A 20,369-nucleotide genomic window follows, 5' to 3' on the forward strand; every position below is an offset into this window, starting at 1 on the left:
ATAAGAATAGTGATTCCTCAATATTTTTTAGTTATAAAATAATATTTAAGTGTATATTGAAAGGGTTAAAGGGATATTTCTGCATTCATAATTGATCACTCATTCTATTATATCTTTCTTTTTTGGGAAATGGTTTTTCTTTTCCTCTTTTATGATATAAATTACCTTAAACTGTCAACATTAAGGACGTACATAAGTATACTTTCGAGTTCCTTTATTTTTGTAATTTCAAAAAGCGAATGACGATACTTACGATTTTATTGGTCAATAATTTTTTTTCTTATCATCCCTTTGATGTTCTTTAATATAAACTTAATTAAATTTATATTAATTGTGAGTCATCAATCTTAGCTTTATCAAAGAAGAAAAATTAACATTGAATCTATTCTTTTATTATTGATGATTCAGATTTTCTTATGTAGGTTATGTGTTTGCAGTGATTCGATAAACCCGTACAATTGTATAAATTCTATGGAGATTTCAGTTTGTGTCTATAACTTTCATCTCAATGTGATATACACAGATTTTAAATTATTAAAAGATATATTTTTTAAACGCAAAACATCAATTTCGACATAACAGCGATTCAACTATTTATTAAGACTGTTTTAAATGTTTTTTTAAGCAAAATTTACACCATCTACAATTTTGCCTTCTTTTAAAGTTAAATATCGTTTACAGTCTAAACATCCATTACAATTGAAGCCCCTTTCTTTATTTCTTGATGATAATGAAGTAGGAAGCAGATTTAATATAGGAGTGCTTCAGGTAGGAAACGGATTCAAAATAGGGGAGGGCATGATCTAAGAAACTGATTTAAGGTTAAAAGAAGGTTTGAGGTAATAAAAGGATTTTTGGTTTGAGTAATTTTGAGGCTGGAAACATACTTATAGTACGAGGAAAGTTTGAGATAGAAAACATACTTACATAGTTGAGGTAGAATGTGAGCTTGAAGTACCAAGATGACTTAAGGTGGGAGGATAATTTGAGACAGGAGACATATTAAAGATGGGAAGAGAGCTTGGAGTTTTATGTATTATTACTAAGTCCATTTCTCCCCCCCCCCTCTCTCAATCTCTTTAACTATCTTAAGCGGTTTTATACTTTTTTTTTGTACTTTTATAAATGTTTTTACATATAAATATCCTGGCAGATTAGTTAATGCCAGGTTGTATGCCAATATAAATGAAGTTTTACACATACTAAGTCTCCTCCACGCCTTTTTACTCTCTCGGTCACGTCACAACGTTGAGTAAAAAGATGGCTTGATGTAGAAAACTGATTTAAGGTATGAGGTAAGAAATTGACTTAATGTAGGATTAATGCTCAAATTTAGAAACGGATTTAAGATGAACGAGATTTATTTAGATAGAAAACTTAAAGAGTTCTCCATAAGTTTCTTAAGAATTTTTTTATCTTGTTTTTACAATTGATCAAAGGAAATATATTTTTTTGTAGGTATTCTTTCTTTTCTTCTGTTAGTAGTATTTTTTTCGCTTAAATAGTTTTCAGGAATCGAAATTGATAATTTCTTAGATGAAATCGATTCTTATATATCCTTCAAGATTTTTTATTTACTGTTGGACCACTCCTTCATTCTTACCATTCCAAATGGATCGGAGGAGAACATAAATTTGTGATACTTTCATTGTACTAAAGCATTCAGATTTTTGTTTTTCTTCAATTGAACCATTTAGCTCTATTTTTTATTTTTTTTTTAGGTTTAGCATACAATTTTGGAGACGTAATATTTTCTACTTCAATTAAATCATCAAAGGAATCAATACATAACTAATTTTTAAAAGATTTAAAAATTCTTTTAAAACTTCTATCCATAAAAACTTAGAATTATTCTCTACTCTTAAATTAGTAGAGATTTAATCAACTTTTTCCTACACTAAAGACGGGTTACTGCATTTATTGTGAGTGTATAGTGTACATGTCTAAGTGTATCAATGTATATAAATGATATTTTTGTTCTTTTCTCTATATCATTTATATATTTACAATTAGACGTGTAGACGCACGATAGATCTGTTAACCATTCTTATCAATGTATACTATAAGGCACATAATAATAAAATTATTGTTCTGAACTATGAAAAACGGAAAAAATCAATGACAAACAAATTAATATGGAAAGAAATCACCCACTTACAGTTGTTGCATTAATTAATTTCAAGGAGCAAAAATATAATGTAATATTTCATGGTATGAAGGTGATGTAGTACAATTAGAACTTTTCTTGCAAGTTTCCTATAATAAGTATAGAGGAAGTATGAAGATATAAATATTGGTAAAAATTACAATATATAACTTTGATTGTTTCGCTTCATTGAACATGTATATGTGAAATGTCCCTGCTCCTTCACCTATAACGGGAAATAAATTGATTTTTTATCAAGGTAAGAAAGTTCGGGTTGTCTTAAAAAATAGGATGGATTTCCTAAACAAGGACGCCAAAGTTTCCGAATTATCGTAAAATATATGGCAAACGTCACTCCGCCTTCCCATAATTCGTAATTGTTGAAATACGGTTGGCGGTCTTCCAATGCTTTATAAGTGTATTTTTACTACAATATCTTTCATAATCAACATTCGGTATGATTGAAAATATGGTATATTTTGTCTTTCTACTCCAATGACTTGGAAATCAAACAATCTTGAACCCTGAATGAGGATGTAACCTTTTAGGAATCAAAACGTATGTTCAGTTAGGGGTTTACAAGAAAAAATACGATACCTTCCCCTTGTTCATAAATAGATATATTTTATGTGTTTTTTATGTTTAATTAAAATAATTATGTGTTTCTTGAGGCCCTAATTTGCTATTGCATTCCATTTCGCAAAAATTAAGAACCATCTCTTGTTCTTCCTTTTCTATACAACAAAGTGGCATGACATGGTGGAAAGGTCGAATATCGGCATAAGAGTTGGAAGAAATGTTGTCGGACATAATTAATAGTAACTAATAATGCTTAAAAACTTAATAAAAATGTGATTATCTAATAGTTATAGACTAATAGTCACTCCTTATGATTTATATAAAAAAAATATTTAAATAAATACAAATAATATTGTTTCTTGGTGAGTAAAGCTATGCCGTATTAACTCGTTTTATTCATATGACAACTTCGTTTCAATATATATCAGGGAAAAAATGGAAAATGAAAAATTCTTTTAAGCTGATACATTATGACCTATCACCAGTGTTGAAATTCCGGTGTCTTTTTTAGCTGCCCCTTTTTTTGGAATTGGTAATCCGGATAATGAATTTTCTTTTCCTTAGCAGTTGTCATTATTACATGTATTTAATTCTTTAGTGTTGAACAACCTTTCCTAAATAGATTAAATTATATTAAAAATCTGATTTAACATTTGTGTGTGCTCATAAAAGACAGAGCATAACAATGAAGATTTGTTGCGTAGTTATAATTGTAAGTCCTAGTTAGACTCAAAGTAGAATTTGAGATCGAAATCGTAGTAATTCTAGTAAATTTTCTTGTTTAATTCCTTTTCTCCTTCGTCCCTTGTCACAGCCGATTGTAGCTGATCTAATGAAACGTCATGATAATTACTCTTTCTCTCCTCCAGAACATTTTTTCAAATTGTCTGGGTTACCAAGTTGATTTTCATTTTTTTTTTATGTGTTTTTTTTTCACATACCCATTCTGCACCGGATTTTCATCATTACCTATCACTAAAGTTGATAATATTGTAGAGAAAAACGCGTGCAAGGAGAAAGGGGGGGGGGGAATACATCCTTGTTTAAAATACTGATGTGATAATCAGCTGCCTTCTTTATTATGATTTTTGAGGGTATAACGAAAGTGTTTATTAGCAAAATGTTTAATGAAGATATACTACATATAATTGACTTCGACATTTTTTATCCGTTACAGTAGATTTCAAAACGTCACACTACATGAAATTGTAATTCATTATTAACCTTATTCTCAGAATAATAGCTAATGAAGCGATAAAGTAGAGTATTTTAAAATATATTTGAAGTTCCAAGTTTAAAAAAGAAGGCTTAAATTAAATATAATATTTATACTAAAAATATACCATCATACATTTATGTTAAATATACAAAATTAAACAATTAGAATCATAAAAATTAATAATAACAATACATTATAAATACAGAATCTTGAAATAATAGATTGATCCAAATAATATTTTCTTGGTCTGACATCGTAATCCAGTTAAATATGTCATAACTTTAGGCGCAAAACACACGCAAGATTTGATTAAACTCCACGTTTAATCAAAAAAATAATCACCCCTCTTGTTCATGTGGAAGTTGCTCTATCCTTGTGCACAGGATAGATATATCTCTACCGATGAGATCGAACTAATTATTAATAATAAAGTAAATGTCAAAATCATAAAATTAGACAATAAATATACTAATAATAAAAAAATGTTAGAAATAAATCTATCTTAAAGATTTAGAGCACAAGCTAATTATGTAGTAATGTCCGGCCATATTACTCCTTATTAAGAGCATCAAAAAAAGATTTTTCCCACGTTATTTATGCTTATATAACAACATACTATTATCATGAACGATATGCACAATTGCTAATTATAATGCTACACCCAATCAACTACCCTGGTTGTTGTGACCATTTAAGCAGTTGTTTTTGCCTTTTATGAGTTTTTTGAACACCATTTCTTGGAGCTTATCAACCATAGCTATGCCTTAAGTGATAAAAAAGTAATATTTATTGGCTATGTAATATTGGAAAACCTAATGATCATACCCAAGTCTTTAAGTAAAGAAACTAGTTGCGAACCATCCAAAGCTACTACCCCCATTGTTGTGACCATTTAAGCAGTTTTTTTTGCCATTTAATGAGTTTTGTATCATAATTATTGATATGTTTAGCTAAAATAGAATCATGTTTTATGTTTAGATTAAAAAAAAATTTAATACTTACTGTTAGATAGTACAAACTTCAGAGTTCCATTTCGAAATTAGTAAATATTTTATACTTTTTACCGATAACTTGATCGTCATTTGGTGTGGATGTCTCAAAACATTTTTATATATATTTCTATAAATGACATCAGTACCAACATCCTCCATTAATTTAATGATGGTTCCTTGGGAAGGGATAGGTTTACCCGTGTATTTCTCATTGTAATTAGCAATGGATAAGGGTATATACATTCAATAAGCATCTTTGTGAGATCAGAGTTAAAGTCTGACTTGATGTCTTCACCGTTAACTTGATTTTATAGATACTCTTGATATGAGATGAGGATAATGAGTGGCGTGTAATTCTAGGCAGGGGACTAAAGGCACATTTACATCTAATATCTATATTATAATTTATATTATATCTATCTATTATTATATTAATATTGAATAATAAAGGTGGGAATGATAACGTTCTTTATTGAGAGAAGAAGATGTATATTATTTAATCGATGATGACATGCGTATTTATTTATTTCTCCTCGCACACTTTTCTATTCTTACCAAAATTATCACCCTTACCTATCACTAATATAATATTTAATAGGTTAAAATAAAAATAATGGGAAACGACAGGAGTTCGAATGAAAGAAGTGCTAATAACTGAATACTCTGTTATTAATTATAATATAATTAGACATTGTTGGATGATTCATACTAGATAAGACTCATGGATTGAGGAACAAATGCTTATGTCAATTTCGGACTATGTCTATGGAGATTAAGATTTGGTTCATAATTATGGTACGAAAAGGGTTCTAATTCAATGGTCATCAAGAAATTGCAAACAATCTCTTTTTTACTCCATGTAATGTCTATAATGTATTTGAAAGTTTAGTGCGTAAAATGGACGAATAAGTGGATAAAACCCCTCTGATAATTTTTACTATTTTTCAAAACTGTATTATTTGTGTGATTGTTAAAGGCACTTTACTAATAAACTCATACCATTGTCTGTTCGACACTATGTCTATTCTATTATTTGTTTATTTGACGTCTGTGCACCTTATAAAATATAGATTTCCAATTTTTTTTTTTTTCGGAATAGTCTTAAGTATATCTTGCAGAACTACAAGGTTCCAATAATGATATATGTATACATCCATCTTGCCTACTGATGTTACGGTTTAAATGTTGCGAGCACTTTATCAACATTTAGTAGAAGTTTTAAAAAGGAGTAAAGAAAGAATTATCTTAAGAGTAGAGGTGAAATATTTTTAATGAAAAAATTACCTTTAAAGATTAGGAGTAAAAAGAAACGGTTGTTGTGTGTGCTCTTTTTATCTTTTTGTTCAATATTTAATACGTGGTCGTATTGTTAGAATCTCCCTCCGAATAAGAATTATCGCCTATTTTAGGTGTAAATTATTTTAAAAATGTATAACAAAATAAATATATTTATAAAATTTTTATTGCACTAATGTTATTCCAAATATTGAATAGCATGTCTTTATAGGAGTAATTCATTTTCTTTCCCGAAAATAAAATAAAAAGCAGTTGATCTTAACAAAATTTAACCACATGTTACGCTCCGGCCTTCTCCTCGTGCTCATTTTTTTCTTACAATGATATCAACTTTACTTATGAGTTAATGTAGTCCATATACTTTTGTTCCCTAAAAAATAAACAAATAACGGATTTTTAATCGAAAAAAGTTTCATTCTTGAATTAAAAATATAAAGATATTTATGTATTTAGTGAATATTATTTAACAAACATTATTTTTTTTCTCAAATTATGTTGTTGGTTGTAATAAAAAAATTATTTTTGTGATTATTATTATATTATTACTGATAAAAATATATCAGCGCTGATATATACTTTTCTTTTCTACAGGTCGATTCTTTAAACGAGAAAGGGTTCCAGGATGTGGTGTGTTATCCTGGGGCCAACATCAAAGTTTGTGCGTCAAACAAACTTGCAACTAACTCATCACAATTAGGGTTTTCTTCTTGTTTGGAATCTCTTTCTTCAAGGAAAAATAATCTCTTTGACGAAAGAATACTTAAACCATGTGTGTCGATAACACCTGTATCCAATACTTCAACTATTTTACAGGTACAGAATACTAAGAAAATTGGTATTGAGATTATTCCACTTGGAAGTGGAGTTAATAGCTCAATTACTTCAAAAAAGTTATTAAATAAAACTTATAGAGATATAAAGCGTAGTCTATCAGAAGATGACAAGCGTAGCAGGTCTTTAAAAAAAGGGAAAAAACGTAGACATCCGTCTACACTTGCCATCGATAAATCACCCTCACTTAGTCCAAAGAATAAAAATTGTACATTTTCTTGTTCTTACTCAAGCAAAGCGATTGCTAAACTGCAAAACAAATCGATTGATTCTCTCAGGGAAACAATCAAACATAAAAGTACTAATAAAAATCTATTGGCTCCTAGAGACAGTTCTTCTAAGTCTTTATTATGTAATACTTCTAAATTTTTTAAGAAACGCAACAAAGATAAAGAAAAACAAACGCAGGAAGACGAGGTTAAAAGGCTCCTAGGTGGAGGAAAATTACTTAATAAGACTTTTCACATCCCTAAAATTAATACTGTTACATGCTTAAAAAACACTGAGCAATATGATAATCTAAATGACAAAAAGATTCCGTCTCTCATGTCACTCCAACCTTCAATTTATTCGAAAGAATCTCTAAATACAACTTTTTTGAAGTCAAGTGTTGGGTATGCCAGTATTAGTTCGATTGTAAGTCATAATACTTCTTCGAAGTCGAAACAATTTTTATCTAGAAGTTTAACACCTTCAAGAAATATTTCCCCTTCGAAGAAGTCATCAGTTGTTACTGCAAATGTTCCCATAAAAGATGTATAATTTTCAAAAATACTAGTGTTTGTAATTTTTTTATTCATGGCTAAACACAAGTTTATATATATTAAATATATATTTTTAATGTGATGTTGTTAATTTAAATTTTTATAACACCAACTATTTTTACAATTAATATCCGAATTCGGGATTATTTTTTTAATTTATTCCAATTTAGGCTGTTTTCTTTTAATATTAAGATTTTTTTGATTATATTGATGCGTAATCATGTTTATTATTGATCTAAAAATGGTTATTTTAATTCTTGAATTATCTAGCGTTTCTTATATAACTTTTTCTTCTTATATATGTTTATTAAGTAAAATAATAAATATTATCATGTGTGTATTAGATTTTTTTTTACATTCAAGTACTAATGGGACCATTTCCTTCTATAAATAGAAACATATGAATCCACAAGATCTCCTTATTTAAAACGAAAGCTGTCGGGATTTAATGATCAAACAGAACTCATAAATTTGCATCGTGTTCATTGCATTTGGTAGGTTCACTGAAAGGTATAATCCTCGGAAAAATACTTTTTTTTCTTCCAATGTCAACTTAACAGCAATCACTCCCAGTTTTCATTTTTTTATTTTTTTTGTGTGTGAACGAAGTCTCACAACTATTTCATTTTCATGATTTTGTTAAATTCCTCCCCGTAAACACGACTATTTTTAAAAAATAAACAAAGACGTCGTTTAATTTCCTTTTAGTAATTTTTATTGGTTGAATGCTGTATGATTTAAAGCAGCTGACTACCTATATTAAGAACTCAAAAAGGATATCATAAGGGATTTTTATATGAATCAGGGAGCTTTATTTAGAATTCGTGTAATTTCATACTCAGTAGAATATTATTCTAAATTATATTCATGCCACGGCTGCATTGATGACGTAATGTGCACATTTTGAGAATACTGGCGGTTCAAAAAATTCCTTTTGGGTTCCAAACGGTCGGGAAAGAGAAGAATAATGAGATATGCATAACCGAGACAGAAGTCGATAGTAATATACTTTCTCACATATCATAAGAACAAATAAAAAAACTATATTAATAGATACGATAAAATTTTTAAAACACCTACACCTTTAGACCCGATTGAATTTTATCAAAAGTTTGTTTCGCTGTTTAGTCTGGTGTTAGACTTATGCTTTGATGAAATCTTTCAAAAAGGGTACATCCTTTCGTTCATTTGTAGGGGTATGTTGGCATTATTACATAAAAAAGGGAAAGATTAATGTAACTTATAAAACTACAGACTAATATCACTTTTAAATACTTCGTTCAAGATACTTACTGGTTTTCCAAGTCAAAGACTGCTTAATGTTTTACCGAGATTAATCACTCAACCAGAAAGGATTTGTTAAAAATAGGCTTGCCAAAGTTATGCCAAGAAGTATTCAAGATGCAATTGTTGAATCAAATAAAAGAGAATTAAACAATGCAGTGCTTCTGATAGATTTTGAAAATGATTTTGATAGCAGTTCACACGATTATATATTAAAACAGTTAGTGAAAAATAAATTCCCTCGAAAATTCATTGACATCATATCTTTTACCATGAGAAATGCACCTTCCCACATAAATGGGCCTGGAAGCAACCTAAAATTTAATATAAGAAGGGAGGTAGACAAGGTGACATACTTGTATCAACTCTTTTTATAATAGCTTATATCAACAAATTAGCTCCAACAAGTTGATAAATAGATATGAGCTGTAAGATTTAAACTTAAAATGTATGCCATACATATTTTTATCAAGTGACCCTTACGCTCTGAAAAAGTAGATTCGCGAACTCCTTGAGACACTGGATGACTTCAAAAAAAGACTCTGGCCTATCGATTAATGTCGAAAAATCCAACCGCTGCAGATAATTTGCAGCAAACGTATCCAAATTTCTTATATAAGACCTCAACAAAGTTGCCAGGAATCAATGTGTCCTCAAGAGGTAGTCAAAGGTTGAGTCATTGGAGAGTCTGAGGAAAACTGTAACGCTCAGTACAGTTGGAACAATCTGAAATTGCAATAGAACGGGGGTCTTCTTCTCTTCATAAACTTTATTTCTTGTCCTAAAGGAACGAAACAGGGTGCAATTTGTAGTTACCTAAAGGACTCGAATCCTCGATGAAAACGATAACAAGTTACTAATAGACTCTTTCAATAATTTTTTATGTGTATTTTTCTATATGATACAAAGACATTTTAATATGTAAATAAGCTTGTTATTAATAATAATGGTCTATGGTGATATTTATCTTATTTTACTTATGGAAAAGCTACGTGGATGTGTATAAAGCTATATCCCAGTTCCTGTCAGGTGCTGGTCACAATATCCAATTTGAAGTCTAAAACAAGGGGCGAATTTGTTAAATGTTTTACCAATAAAAGTACAATTAATAAAGTTTATATTCATGTGTATTTTATTAATTAAAAAAGGGGTTTCATTGATCCTGTATATTGTTTTGAACTCGAGATATTGATTTTTTTTTATGAAAAATGATAAAAACGACACTCTTTTCTCATAGTGATAAGGAATATCATAGAAATTTATTCCATATTTTAACTAAAAAAGCTCTATTAAAGAAATACGCATCTTATTAGATTTTTGTTCGATTTTTTGTATCTTGAGCGGATCGCTATATTTTATGGAGTTGTACAAGCAAACACACAACAGAATTATCTTAATGTATACAATTTCAATATCTTATAATAATCCCGTAATAAATAATGCTATATTTGATATATTTAAATTTCAAGCTCTCCGTAAACGGATTTCTTCCTATTTTCAATTCTTGAATCTATTCTATGGATTGATAAGATTCCCCACTCAAGGAAGGAGTCGACTGAACTCTTTTGAGACTTAGGTTGGTTTTGTTTTTCTTTTTCAGATAATGTTTCAATCTGCCATAATTCCCGTAGATATTAGAATTCGAACATCTCTTGTTCAGTATAAAGTATCTCGAATCCCTTCTTATGTCTTAATTCTTAGAGAACATGGAAGTATTTCTGTCTTTAATGAATGAAAATTGATCAAAGCATATGAAAAGCACATCTAAATTAAAAATGTGTCACGTCATTTATCCAATTGTGCGTATGTATCATGTTTGATATGCTTTAACATTAAAATAATAACTAATGTATCATATTCAGGGCCGTACGTCAGTATTGTGCTTTGTCCGCTTCAGCGGACCAAAAAAACAACAACCTTACTCAACCGTCCACCAATCATATAGGTATGTAAATATAGAGGAATTAAGTCATAATTAATTATTAAAATCTATTATATATATGTAACTTATGACCAACTCATAATAGTACTGAGTCATTATAATAAAATTACATATTTGTAGCACGTCCACCCAAAAGGAAGCTAGATAATTTTTCTCAAAATTGAACATGAAATACATTTTCCAACAAATTATAGTTCATTTAAATGAAAAAATTATTCTGATTAATCCTTTGGAGGCACCACAAATTGTACTTAAAGTAGCCAAAATTCACCGGCACATTTATAGAATTAGTAAATTAATAAATTACATCTCTAAGACAATATTGGGGCCAAATTAAGTCAGATAGATAAAACGGAGGTTTTAAACTACAGTCTCAACATGCTGAGGAAGTCGTGAAGTGGCGAGCTTATTTGAGGTATCTTTTCCAAACTGTTGGGTTCCTCGCAAAGCAAGGATTGGCTTTTAGGGGCGATTCCGAAACAAGAGAAAAGTTGACGGAATCTAATGAAAACAATCGAGGAAACTTCTTGGAGCTTTTGTCCCTGCGTTCACACGACAATCATATTCTCAAAGATAAACTGGAGGCCGAAGTCAAAAAATTTGGTTCAGCTGGGGCAGGTTTTGGCAAATGGACTTCACCTGACATCCAAAATGAGCTGATATAGATTATAGCATCCAAAGTGACGGAAAATATAATTGAAGATGTCAAGACTTGTGCCGGCGATGATGACTACTGGTTCTCTGTGATTGTTGATGAGACATCAGATATGTCAAACACGGTACATGTTCAGTATGTCACTGGGATATCTGACGAGTGAAGGCATCAAGAAAGAGAGATTCCTCAAGTTTGTAAAAGTTACCCAGACTGACGGCAAATATTTGTTTGAGAAGCTTCACGTGGCTGTCTAGGATCTCGGCCTTAACCCCGCCCACACTGTCTCCCTGGCCGCGGACGGCGCCTCCAACATATCCGGCATCAAGAAGGGTCTTGCTGCCAGGTGGAAGGAAGCAGCCCCACTGTGTGTCTACATCCACTGCTACGCCCATGTCCTCAATCTTGTAGTCAAGGATCTTCTCTCAGATATAACCCTGTTGAGAAATACAATGGGGACAGGACAAATTTTATACAACTTCATTGAAGGGTCACCAAAGAGGTCAGTAATCTACAAGTCGGTGAAGATAACAAGTAAAGATGAGGAGCATGCCAAGGTGATGACACTGAAGAACCAGTCTGCTACCCGCTGGAGTCTCTGCTACGATGCTGTACACGCTATATCTCTAGGGATGGTCAGAATCATGAAGACCCTCATAATAATGAGAAAAGATAAAGATGTCGAGTTCAACAGCAACTTCTCTGCTCAACAGCATCTTTAGTCACGAATTTGTTTTCGGCATTGAACTGTTGAAGACACTCCTCAGACACACATCTAGCTTGTCAGATGAACTTCAAGGCAGAAAGGTTGACCTAACAAAGTCCCGGAAACACGTCAACATAGTGATTAGGACTCTTGAAGATCTTAAGAATGAGAAAATCTTTGAATCAATCTGGAAACTTGCTGAGTTGAAGTCGTTTGAGATGAAATCAGTATTTCACCAGGAGGACTCAATTGATTTGGAATTCAAGGAGGCGAAGATTCCAAGGAGAATAAAGTGGAAAGGAACAACTGAATCCTACTTCCGTGAAACACATTTCGATGTTGCAATCAATAAGATTGAGAGCAGATTTGCCACCGACGATACAAACATCACAATGGATCTCATTGCAATCTTCAATGACAGTGAAGTGGAGACCTGTGTCATTGAGCGTGTCGCCAAGCACTACAGACTTGAACTCGAGCAGCTCCAGTCAGACCATGCAATCTTCCAGCAATTCAAGGTTAATATTATAATGTTTCATTTTGCATTATATGTTTAAAATTTATGTTTCTCTAGGCAGATATTGACACAGAAGACATGGTTTCGTCACAAATTGCTGCCGAGTTAATAAGCTCGGGAGTGTTCCGCCTGATGCCGGAGCTATACAAGGTGATCGTTATCCTGGCCTCAATGCCCATCAGCAGCTGTGAGGCGGAGCGGTCATTCTCCTGTCTCGGAAGGCTCAAGAACCACATGAGGACCACCATGGACCAGGAGAGGCTCTCCTCCCTCACCCTCTTGAACATGAACAGGGTGATGGTGGACAAGGTACCCCATGAATCCACACCAAATGATGATCAAGTTATCAGTAAAAAGTATGAAATATTTACTAATTTCGAAATTGAACTCTGAATTTTGTACTATGTGACAGTAAGTATTTAATTTTTTTTAAATCTAACTCTAAAATATGATTCTATTTTAGCTAAACATATCAAGAATTATGATACAAAACTCATTAAATGGCAAAAACAACTGCTTAAATAGTCTCAACAACGGGGGTAGTAGCTTTGGATGGTTCGTAACTAGTTTGTCTGAGACTAGTTTCTTCACTTAAAGACTTGGGCACGATAATTAGGTTTTCCAATATTACATAGTCAATAAATATTACTTTTTTTTATTTTGATGCTCTTAATAAGGAGTAATATGGCCGGACATAATTAGCTTTTGCTCTAAATCTTTAAGATGGATTTATTTCTAACATTTTTTTTTATTAGTATATTTATTGTCTAATTTTATGATTTTGATATTTACTTTATTATTAATAATTAGTTAGATCTCATCGGTAGAGATATATCTATCCTGTGCACAATTGTATATAGCAACTTCCACATGATGAAGAGGGGGATTATCTTTTTGATTAAACTCCACGTCCCGCTTGTGTTTTGCAACCTAAAGTTATGACATATTTAACTGGATTCCGGTGTCAGAACAAGAAAATATTATTTCGATCAATCTATTATTTCAATATTCTGCATATATAATTTATTGTTATTAGTTATATGATTCCAATTGTTTAATCTTGTATATTTAACATAAATGTCTGATGGTATATTTTTTATTATGTGGATTATATTTAATTAAATATATATACTTGGAACTTCAAATATATTTCGAAATACTCTACTTTGTTGTTTCATTAGCTATTATTCTGAGAATAAGATTCATAATGAATTACAATTTCAGGGAGTGTAACGTTATAAAATCTACTGTAACGGATAAAAAAATGTCTAAGCCAATTATACGTAGTATATCTTCATTAAATATTTTGCTAATTAATACTTTCGTTATACCCTCAAAAATCATAATAAAGAAGGCAGGTGATAATCACATCAGTATTTTAAACAAAGATATCATATGTATTCCCCCCCCCCTTTCTCCTTGCACGCGTTTTTCGCTACAATATTATCAACTTTACTTATGTTCAATTCTCTATCTCTGGTAGGAGTCATAAAAAATAATTAGTTCCAATCGAATTCTCATTGTCCATTTAATTTCAATCGACACTCATTGATTGATCGATGGGGTCCCTCTCTTCTTGAAACATTTTTTTCACTTTCTAATTTATTTATTACTTGGCAGTTGTCTTGATAACTTAATTTATCTCAAATAATTAAACATTTTATCTTTTAAAATATTTGTGAAATGAATGGGCACCATAATTAGTTATTCCATAGTATAATCATCTTCAAATATATTTATTAATTTTCCGCAAAGTGTCCATTCGAAAAAGTGGGTTTCGGGAATAAGGTGTTTGGCAAAATGTCCCGGAACAATTTTCACATTAAGATAATCCCCAAATTAAAATATAATTAATAAAACTTATGTAAAAATATTTTTTATTATTACAAAAATGTTTTTATTGGTTCTGTATCTTTTTTTAACTTGATATATGTTTTAGGCGGAAAAATTATTAAAAACGATACACTTCTTAAAACCTTTATCATTTATTCATTATTGATAGTGATATTAAAAAAAATATTCCATTTTATTTAAAAAAATACCTATTAAAAAATATTTATATCCAAGGATTTTTGTTCCATTTAGTATTTTTGAGTGATTCTATTTTTTATAAGGGTGTTATAGTAAATAAACAAAATTATCTTAATATTGGCTATGATTTCAATGCCTTATCATGACGTCAAGCCCCACAATAAGTAATATCACACTTCGTAAAAATTAAAATTAAATAATTACTAATTATATTTTAAATATTAAAGTTCACTAATTTCTGTTAATGGATCTCTTCATTGTTTCGAACCCGAAATCTCCTTAACAAGGAAGGATTAGAATCTACTTCCTTATGAGGCCTCAGCATTTCTTGAGAATTATTCAATTGTTTAAAGGTGTTGCTTTTTGTATATTTTAGTGTTATGGTTATAACTTCATATTGTAGTAGTAGCTAAAGGACCGAAGGACCCTTTAGTCCTTAAGTAGTGCATAACAAACATATCTTTATTTTATATTTTTTAACATCCAGAGCCTTTTATTTGAATGTAAAAGTGAATAGATCTCAAGATTGTTTCAATTCTTGATTATATTCATTGCTATATATGCATGAAAATATTCCAACTTAAAGAAGTAGTCGACTAGCTCTATTATGAAGCTTAGCTTCGTTTGGTTTTCTTCATCGAATACATTTCATCCTATCATCATCCCCGTAGATACCAAAATTTGACCATCTCTTCTTGAGTATAAAATATATCAGATATCTTCCTTTTTACTAATTCTTAGAGAACATGAAAGTCTTTATGTCTTTAATGAATGTAGATCGATCTAAGCAAATAAAAACGACATCTAACTTTGAAATTTGTCTCTCCAATTATTTAAATGTTTTTGTGTGTTATCTGTGATTGTCTGTATGAATGAATGTATGTATCAATGAAAAAGAGTCACCAAGTGTACTTTATATAGTGCTCCTTGATATAAATGTGTGTACACATGTTATTTCTCCATATGCATGTACTAGTGCCAAAAACATACAAACAGCATTGTATAATCATTCATAATTCATGTACATTTCTATATATGTTCAGATGTGAATTAAATATAAATGCTGGTATGTTAAAATGAATTTGGTTTGTTTTTATTACTAAGATTCAAAAGATTAAAAGTACTAATCCATGATAGCGGCATATTTAAAAAAAATCTTAAACAATTAATACTATTCTTTGATTCTTGAGGCGAGAATACATATGTATTCATTTAAGTATTGAGTAGCTTCGTTTGAGTGTACACATGAGAAACGATGAGTCACATTAAGTATTTCTTGGGGTGTTATCTTCTATATTATTAAAGGAAAATCACTCTGCGCAATACCGGGTACTACAGCTTGTTTTAATATAATAGTTATAGTAATCATTCCAACATAGTTAATAGTTGCTATTGGATCAATGGCAAACTTTTCGTTTATTAATATTAAGAAAAAAGTTTTTCTATTGTCCTATATCACATAATTTTTCTCTATTTCAAATGTGTGTTTTCTAAAGTAATAGGTTTTTCACTTTTTTGATTAATGATTAGATTATTAAATTACAGTTTTTGTGTGTAATTCCTACCTACATCTCTTAAAATAATTTAGGCTTACAAATAATAATTAAATTTACTCCTAATTAATTCAAAAGATTTATATATTAATCTGCACTTTTTTCTTAATAAGATAAATTTGTGGCCCATAAAAGTTACATTTAATTAAGCTATCTACAATTAATAGAAGTGTGATTTATTCACTCTATTATTAAGCTATTCTCTATTTTCCATCCCAACCTTTCCTTTTAATATCGAGGGTTTTCTCACTTATAAGTTAAAAATTGTATGGCATTTTCCTCTCCATGTATGTTGCCTTACAACATACATCCTAGTTTGTCACTGTTTGACATTTTTAATGTATTTGAATTAATTATGTTAAACCATTCTGCTAGTTGTTTTTAAGACCCTCTAAGTTTCTCCCTTAACTTATAGTTATAATATATACAATATATTCTGATTTTAGTTTGTTATATGTGCTGTCGGTCACTTGAAATAACATGTATGTTTTGTGGGTTGCCAGGCTTGGAATGCCGGTCTGTTGCGTGGACCTCTAAATAAAAAATAAAAAAACTTTTCAGATATAAAAATGCCTCAAAGAGATAAGGGTCTGTAACCCATTCGCCCAGTCGTAAGATGGATTTTAACAGTCAGGGTATTTTGGGACCCCTGGTGGTTATGATAACGAAATCCTACCCCCTCCGTTCACCCCTTGGGTTGGGATTTAAGTACGTTATTTATCTAATTCCGCATTTATATATATCATTAAAGTATAATTAATATTCGTAATGCAGTGTACTACCACTAGTTTTAATATAATAGGTATAGTAAAAGGAAATGTATTATTTATAATGTGTATCTCGCGTTGTATAAGTTCGATATGTTTACACTAAATGGTATTAGAAAGATAATATTTCCAATTCAAAAAAATGTGTGCTTGTTTGACTCAAAAATAGACTCCAGCAAGGAAAAAATATGCCAAATTTTAGAGTCTTACTTTGATAAAAGCCAAAACAGAAGCCAGGCGGCGGAAAATATGGAAAGTGTTTATGGTCCTGATATTGTATCAGTTAATCATGTGCAATTTTGGTTTAGTCGAGTCTGTGGCGTGGTGAACTCGTTGTGTACATTATCGTTTTGATACAAAGTTGTTGTGGGTAATATCATTGTGAAAAGTTTCCTTCTAAACAATATGATTGTGAGTAATTTCATTGTTAGATATTATTATCGTATGTAATTTTGTTGTAATTATCTTATATTTGGGCAATCAAACTATTGAATGATAAAAAAAAATTCCACCATATACTTCTACCTGAGTATTATGGACCCCTTCTAATATCCAGAAATACATCCGGCCCTCAGTCGGTACATCTAAAGTCCTGGGCGCTAAGGCAATGACTCCTTCTAATATTCTATAATACACCCTAGACCACAGGCTTTGTAGTAGGACTACTGGCTTCTGAGGTAAGTTAAATTTATCTGCCTCCGGTTCCTGAATATTAAGAAACCCCTTCATATTGTACAGGTGAAGCTCTGAGCCCCAAAGCACTTTAAACTCAAACGCTTCTTGTTTCTAAGCTTCTATTAAGATATAATACACCACAACCCACGGGTTGTACAGGTGAACTTCTGGGCCCCAATGCAAGTTAAACTTCTCAACTGCCACTTTTTAAAGCATCGAGGAACACTTATAATACCCCAAAATATAAGATAATAGCTTCATTAATTTATATATATTAATTATATTCAAGAAGGGGAAGGAAGATAATAATAATTATACACAAACTCAACTTCTCATCTCTTTAGTATATTATATGTTAATTACTATTTTTATGTCATGTTTTCTTCTCAAGTGTTTTTAAACTTATTACAAAAAACTTTATTAACTCTTATGTTTCACATATTCTTATTAGAAGAATAAATCACTTTATGTTTATTGATGTGTTTTTTTTTTCGGGGGGATATTGGCTGTAAGTCAACGTGTAATAAAGTTAATCGATAAAATAAATTACCGAAGTCCGATACTATGATGATGGAGACATCAACAAAAATCCATGTAATTCGTACACCTTCAAGTATGACTTCAGAGCGAATATTTAACTCTTCGGAGATGGTATTGAGGCCCATAGGTAACAACATTTGGCTTCAGGAGTGATAAAAGTAGTAAGGTGCGAGCTTTTTTCTCTAATGGTACTTGAAAGTATCCGTAAGTGATGTCAGACACAGCAAAAACGAATGATGAACTATCCAGAATATGTACAATTAGATCAGCACTAATAAATGGATAACATGGACGTTTCATATATTTATAAACATTCGTGAAGTCCATGACTAAATGGATTTTTCTATTTGGTTTTAAGATGTAATGGCTGTATGCACAATGATCTGTAGGAGTGTCAACTCGAGAAATAATTTCAGACGGAAGAAGTTATTTTATCAGTTCATCAGCTGACCCACACATGTGAAGATGAATATTTCTAGGATTTAGTCATGAAATGGAATTATTTTATAGTCGTCCCATAGATATAACTTCATGTGCTATCCGCAGATTTACTTTTTTTCTGTTAGACTGTCGGAAAGGACGTCATGAAATATTTTCATAATTAGTATTTTTCCACTTTCCACTTATCTCTTTAGCAAGAGTTTGTCTGTTTGTCAATGTCGAATTATTTATAATTGATTACTTATTCCTTAGTTATACTAATTTAGTAAAGTTTTAAGGCACATAAAAATATGAATGGATCATTTTAAGGTCGTCCATATCTTACAATGAAAGTAAAAGGTCTTCAAAGAATGGTGAGGTGGCTATAATTTTTATATTACCTCAGAATATGCCGAATTTAGCTCTAAAACATATTTTATTCTCCACCAACATAGTTGAACTTGAATCTGCTAAAGTAAATACTTATTTTAGGAAACATTATACCTCCTGATGATATAATGGTGATTATTGTTTCAGTTGTTCCAGTGTCTGATATGACGTTAAAGCAGAAGGATCGTCTTTAAGAATATAGAAAGATGTGGTCGCATGAGGAGAAGCTTTAGCTGTGTTTACAACGTAATTAAGTATTTTTAAAGAATTTAGTATGGAAGGCTGATTCGATACTGAAGGAGTTGATTGCTAGTCTAAATTTGAAAAATATAATAAAACATTTTTAATAGAAGGAACTGTTATATCTTTAAATGTTGTCGGACTTGAACTTGAAAATTGAGCATATTTTTTTTGTTATAGAGGTGAGTTTAAATCATATTTAGCTGACATTGTTCTACATGCTGTTATATTCTTTACTTTATCTCGAACAAAATCTATAATGTGACCCTTGCAATTACATTAAGTAAATTTATTAGACTTCCTTTTAGAGCAGGAATTAGTCAAGCGCTCCAAGGAGCAAACACAGTATTATACTAAGTCTTGGTGTTACGAAGGAAACCAGTTCTGGCCCTCTCCCAGTTCTGAAGGCAGCATGCTATCTTTGTTTGACGAGAGATCAGATGACTTTTTCCCACATACAATCATATCCCCGTAAATAGTTATAGAAGGTCTTAGGAACGACCTCCAGGTTTTATGTAGGAACATCCAACTTGACAGAACATCCTCCAGAATAGTCAGTGTATCATAATTCTTCAGACTTATAGCTAACTTCGAGTCTATAAAATTCTTGAAGTATGTTACATTACAACATTTATAAGAACTAGAAGATTTCAGCGCCCTCTAGTAAGAGAAATCAAATGGCTCAAAAAGAAATTGAATACAATACATGAATAATAAAAAATATTTTATTGAGCTTACACACACGATTAATTATTATAAACAAATGGAATAACTACTTTAATTTACTTTATTTCTCATACACATGCTTCGGCTTCCGAAAGTAGA

At 30.8% G+C, this 20,369-nt stretch overlaps 2 protein-coding genes and 1 long non-coding RNA gene across 8 annotated transcripts in view; 2 read left to right on the forward strand and 1 right to left on the reverse strand.

The window, feature by feature from the left end:
- LOC121127336 (uncharacterized) overlaps positions 1-8,167 on the forward strand; it is a 32,728-nt gene extending 24,561 nt beyond the window's left edge. For 2 of the 6 annotated variants that reach the window (XM_071891868.1, XM_071891869.1), the window contains 2 exons: positions 6,824-7,699; positions 7,998-8,167. In XM_071891868.1, the coding sequence (XP_071747969.1) occupies positions 6,824-7,699; positions 7,998-8,012 (891 nt within the window). In that variant the 3' untranslated portion in view covers positions 8,013-8,167. Of the gene's footprint in view, positions 1-5,534; positions 5,955-6,823; positions 7,910-7,997 lie in introns of those variants that run through there. The other 4 variants (XM_071891867.1, XM_040722679.2, XM_071891870.1 and 1 more) reach the window with 3 other exon arrangements.
- LOC121127337 (uncharacterized) lies at positions 3,742-6,910 on the reverse strand. The gene is made up of 3 exons (XR_005867791.2): positions 6,779-6,910; positions 4,770-6,602; positions 3,742-4,707 (listed from the first exon to the last, which is right to left on the reverse strand). It is a non-coding gene; the product is annotated as an uncharacterized lncRNA (long non-coding RNA).
- Positions 8,168-10,841: 2,674 nt separating the features above from the next.
- On the forward strand, positions 10,842-14,092 carry LOC139906657 (zinc finger MYM-type protein 1-like). The gene is made up of 4 exons (XM_071891890.1): positions 10,842-11,056; positions 11,174-12,929; positions 12,986-13,339; positions 13,392-14,092. The coding sequence occupies exons 2-3, from the start codon at positions 12,384-12,386 to the stop codon at positions 13,319-13,321; spliced, it is 882 nt and encodes a 293-aa protein (XP_071747991.1). The 5' UTR covers positions 10,842-11,056; positions 11,174-12,383; the 3' UTR covers positions 13,322-13,339; positions 13,392-14,092.
- Positions 14,093-20,369: the final 6,277 nt, after the last annotated feature.

This window comes from Lepeophtheirus salmonis, chromosome 12 (genome assembly GCF_016086655.4).
Source record: "Lepeophtheirus salmonis chromosome 12, UVic_Lsal_1.4, whole genome shotgun sequence".
NCBI classification, from domain to species: domain Eukaryota; kingdom Metazoa; phylum Arthropoda; class Copepoda; order Siphonostomatoida; family Caligidae; genus Lepeophtheirus; species Lepeophtheirus salmonis.

Bases quoted from the DNA above. Each gene is read 5' to 3' on its own strand.
- LOC139906657 (XM_071891890.1), top strand. From the start codon at position 12,384: ATGTCGAGTTCAACAGCAACTTCTCTGCTCAACAGCATCTTTAGTCAC. The intron at 12,930-12,985 runs GTTAATATTATA...ATGTTTCTCTAG, and splicing joins CAATCTTCCAGCAATTCAAG to GCAGATATTGACACAGAAGA.